The sequence below is a fragment of the Sinocyclocheilus anshuiensis genome, unplaced genomic scaffold (assembly GCF_001515605.1).
Source record: "Sinocyclocheilus anshuiensis isolate Anshui unplaced genomic scaffold, SAMN03320099.WGS_v1.1 scaffold88, whole genome shotgun sequence".
Classification (NCBI taxonomy): domain Eukaryota; kingdom Metazoa; phylum Chordata; class Actinopteri; order Cypriniformes; family Cyprinidae; genus Sinocyclocheilus; species Sinocyclocheilus anshuiensis.
In genome coordinates this window covers 1,807,536-1,812,253 of record NW_015555728.1, presented here as the reverse complement: position 1 = coordinate 1,812,253, position 4,718 = coordinate 1,807,536, and the positions used below count along the sequence as shown (strand labels likewise).

General features: G+C 35.4%; 1 protein-coding gene across 1 annotated transcript; it reads left to right on the top strand.

Annotated features, from left to right (window-relative positions):
- The first annotated feature begins 1,240 nt into the window (after window positions 1-1,240).
- Window positions 1,241-4,340, top strand: LOC107672744 (mannose-P-dolichol utilization defect 1 protein-like). Its single transcript, XM_016466065.1, has 8 exons — window positions 1,241-1,328; window positions 1,579-1,644; window positions 1,771-1,903; window positions 1,996-2,081; window positions 2,190-2,308; window positions 2,425-2,535; window positions 3,448-3,599; window positions 4,187-4,340. The coding sequence occupies exons 1-7, from the start codon at window positions 1,322-1,324 to the stop codon at window positions 3,592-3,594; spliced, it is 669 nt and encodes a 222-aa protein (XP_016321551.1). The 5' UTR covers window positions 1,241-1,321; the 3' UTR covers window positions 3,595-3,599; window positions 4,187-4,340.
- The last annotated feature ends 378 nt before the right edge of the window (window positions 4,341-4,718 follow it).

The following is a 4,718-nucleotide window of genomic DNA, read 5'->3' as shown; positions in this document are numbered from 1 at the left end:
TACACCCAAAAATGAATGTTGTATTTATAAATGTTGTATTTACAACATCATAAAAGGTTCATATGATAGGCAACACAAGCCAAACATGCACATGTGAAATCCACAGACAGTGTGCTTTTACTGATAAACTGAAACATACTGAAATATGAGTTTAACATGTTAGGTAAAATAATGCTTCACTGAGTGTTTAGGGGAATAAACAGAAACTTTTGCTAATATAGCTGTAATTATAGTATGATGAAAAACTGAAAATAATGTAAAGGAGCCACCGTAGGGTAACACGACCTCTTACCATGGGCCAGTCATGTATTTTTTTACAGAATGTATAAAATACATTTAATACCAATTGTTTTTTTAAGTATCATTCATTCTTATTTTAAATGCATATTATTTCACTATTTTATACTGCATTTAAAATGCATCTGATCAATTTAATGCTCTCAAATTATTAAAATATAGTGACAAAAATTACAGAATCACAGTCAAAGAAATCCATCTGAAAGATAAACTATTCGAACTGTATATAAAAAAAAGATAAATGGCTGAATGAGCCTCGAGCGCCCCCTGTAGGAAAACATTTTCCACTTTTTTCGGCATACTGATGCCAAAAAATTTGCGTTATTTGCGTAAATACAAAAATTTAAATCTAATTTGTGAAAACAGAAAAGGCGTTGATTGCAGTTAATTTACCTTAAACACTTTCAGGAAAAATGGGGCTCTCATTTCGGCAGCGGTGAAAACATCATGAGACAGCTGTTGCAGTGACTAAACCATAGGACTTAACCCAGAGACGCCCCTCTAAAACTTTAACATCATTGGTGAGGCTTGCTTTGCTGTCTAACTAGAGACAGTTTTGGTGGAATTTACAAAATAAGACATGTTATGACAGGTCTTTAAAACATTCAAAAAAGGTTTGCTTATACGTAAGAAAAAAAGACCACCAAAAGCCACGTATTAAATTTCGGATGGCTAGTTAATTTAATCATGTGAATGGTTATTTATTGGTGTCAAGCAATAAATTGAACTGACATTATTTTCCGTGCTGAAGATTTGCGTAGGTCCACGATAGCACGACCAGCGACAGGAATAACGTTACATGAACTATGGACACGTCTGATGAAGGAACAATGCGTCCTTTGAAAGAATTTTTACTAACTTTCTTCATGCCAGAAAAAATGCTATGACCAGTTTTTCTTCTACTTCAACTTTTGAACTATGGACACGTCTGATGAAGGAACAATGCGTCCTTTGAAATAATTTTTACTAACTTTCTTCATGCCAGAAAAAATGCTATGACCAGTTTTTCTTCTACTTCAACTTTATGCACGGTGAGAGACAGCTTTATCTCGAATAAACGTATGAGAATATCAGCGAATGTATTGCCTCCAAAACAATTGAATTTTACAATGGGTAAAATTGTACTGTTAGCATTTAACATTGATTTAACACATTACATTTACCACACAGATGACTGGTTGCATTGATGTTTAATGTTAGTCACAACTGACAGTTATTATCCAGTGCACTTGCCGACATAACAGAATATTTCTTTACTCTTTATTCTGTATTGTTCTCTAGTACCCTGTCTGAAGATTGTTTTACGTAAGACTATGGGAATATTGATTTTGGTGGGAATTGTTATTGGTAAGTACTAGTCTATTTGACATCATATTTCATATCCTCCAAAGTTTAAGTAATTTACTTTTTTTTCTGTTTTATATCTTGTGAGACTGTGTTTCATAGTATGTGTGAATCTACTTCTTCCCACAGCTCCACTCCCTCAGATCTGGAAAGTTCTTTGGTCTGGAAGTTCTAATGGACTGTGTCTGACCTCGATTTTTCTGGAGCTGTTGGCCATCTCTACACATGCAGCTTTCTGCTACACTCAGAACTTTCCCATTGGGTAAAACAGTGTTTGCATTAATGCTAAAAGCTTATATATACTGTAGATGAATATGCTAAGTCATGAATTTGTGTGTGTGTGTGTGTCTGCAGTGCCTGGGGGGAAAGTTTGTTTGCATTGATCCAGATTGCTGTCCTGACTTTGCTTGTCCAGCACTACCGAGGGAAACCCATAAAAGGTTAGAAAAAGAAAAAAGAGAGAGGCTTAAACTGTATGACAAAAAAGGTCCTTTTCATAATCTTCTAAGTGTTCTTATTTGAATGTTTGATTGGGGTTTTTCATGCAGGTATATATTTTCTTGCTGTATACTGTGGCTTTATGTTCCTCCTGGCCTCACCTTTGACTCCTGTGTCAGTGGTTTGGACACTGTATGAGTGGAACGTGCTGTTGGTTATTGCTGGCAGGGTGAGTCAGGACTTTGTACCCCCCCAAAATATGTATAGAGATGAGAATGTGTGTCTGTACGTTGTCTTTAAAAAAACAAACCAAAAATACTTTTTTGTATTTTATGTTGTGTTTAGTTTTTCCAGGCAGGAAGTAACTTCAGGTGGGGACACACAGGACAGTTGTCTGCGCTCTCTGTTTTCCTGAACTTTCTTGGCTCTCTGGGACGCATCTTCAGTTCCCTGCAGGTGCACACACGTTTACTTAACTTAATGGGGACGTTGCATAGACTTCTGTTTTTTTTTTGTTTTTTTTTTAAATAAAGCTAGTTATAAATACTGTAACCTAACCCTAACAGAAAACATTCTGCTTTTTTACCAAAAAAACAAACAAATAAAAACAAAAAATTTATTTACTTTATGATTATGCTGTTTTTATAAACGAGGACATTCCTTAAAAGAAGGTTATGGGAGATTTTGTCAGATTTAGCTCACTTCTGGGTACGAATTTGTCCCCAGTAAGTACTGTAGGTACACAAACACATTATCACACACGTTCAGGGCAGAAAGTACACTCATGCAAGAGAGACCAGGGTTGGTTGTACTATTCAAATGTCAATGTACAATTAGACAAATGATCACTTTCCCTAGCAGTGATTTTGTATGTTGGATTTATCAAAGTCAAAGTCTGAAACTCAAATAATTTGTGCATACATTTCTATTTCTTTCTTTCTTTCTTTTTGACCTCTGTAATTTTTGATTAAAATATCATAATTCTTCTCCAATCATTCAACTGACGTATAGAATCAACTACCAAGTATCCTGCCCTACATTTTTCTGTTTCACTTGGACGTACATTACAACATTGAAGAATATGTCTGTTTCTACTTCTGTTACATTGAAACTTTAACAACAAAAAATATTAAATAAGCTGTTTAATTGTTCTTAAAAGCTTACCCCATTGTGTCATGACATGCTCTGTTATTGGGGTATGTTGTCACCAAAAGTCAATGTTTAATGAACTGTGGCTTTTTGGGGGGCAATAACAATGGAAATGTTTGATAGACATTTGTAAGATTTGACCCTGTTAATCAGATGTGTTAATATTTCCCATTACATTTTACATTTCTCTTTTCATATATAATCTCTCTCTTATTGTAGGACACAGGCCTTTCTCTCTTAACTCAGATGTATGTGGTGGCCTGCTGTTGCAGTGGGGTGATACTAGCACAGGTCCTGATGTACTGGAATAAATGCGTGACAAACAGCCAGAAAGAAGGACAAGAGGAGAAAGACAAGGCTGAATGAAAGAGGTGAAATAAACTCAGTTGTTTGGACTATTGAGGTTCACTCAGTGCGAGCATTCAGAAGTGAAATTTTCAACCCTTTTCTGGTGAAAATCAGATAAATAGTCAGTAATAGCTTGATTATTTCCAGATTTGTATTAATTTAAATTAAATTTAACTACAAACCATCTTACACATTTTTTCTTAAATTAGCACATCATTTCATCTCGTACTGATATCAAATCCATATTGGGGTAATTCAGCTACAGAAAACTGAATATTTGGCTGACATGTGGAAAGTACTAACTATATTTATTTGCTTGGATAAATGCTGTAAAAATAGGATGTATTTATCATTTTGTTTAAATAAGGGGAAATGAACTGACGTTGACAAGGCCAATTTACAAGTCCGCCTCTGTGTGGCAGTAGTTATTTAGCTCAAGCGAGCTTGTGAATGTTGCAATAAAGCACCACTAGGTGACAGAAGAGCAGTTTTTTACTCTTTACATTATTGTGTACTGTTGAACTTCTACTGTCCATGCAGATTCTGTTACTATATCACTGTAAATACATGTTGTTCACTATTTTTCTCTTTCTTTCTGTCACTTGGTCAGATACCGTTTTGCTTTCTTGGATTTACACTTCAGAATGTGTGTGCACTCCCGGAAAAGAGGTTGTGAATCATTAAATGTCTCATGAAATGTTTGTAATTTCTCTTTTCAGTCCTAAGATGTGATTTAATTTCTTTCTATTTTTTTATGCCATACACTGCACATTTTCAGACATCTTTTTCTATAATAAAGTATGATTCTGATCATTAAAGCTCCTTTAACATGTTATTATTTCTTTTTACATAATCATTTTTTTCTCATGTTGAGTGAAAGTATCTTTGGGATTAGTAGGGAAGTCAACAAGTAGTTTAAAGGTATTGAAATGACAGGCAGCGTGTCCCCCGGTGTTGCTTAGGTACTGTGTTGACGCTGTGGTGTGGTTTGTTTGTTGGGTCTGGTTGTGTAGTCCTGTCTCTGTCTGCTTTGTGGGAGGTCTTCTCTGCGGGGCTGTGTGTGTTTCCGGAGCAATGAAAACTCACTGAAACATGAGTCATAAAGCGTGTGTGCATGCGTGTGATTTGCTCCTTATCTACCT

Coding starts and splice junctions, on each gene's coding strand:
- LOC107672744 (XM_016466065.1), top strand. Junction 2,082..2,189: donor CCGAGGGAAACCCATAAAAG/GTTAGAAAAAGA, acceptor TTTTTCATGCAG/GTATATATTTTCTTGCTGTA. Junction 2,536..3,447: donor GCATCTTCAGTTCCCTGCAG/GTGCACACACGT, acceptor CTCTTATTGTAG/GACACAGGCCTTTCTCTCTT.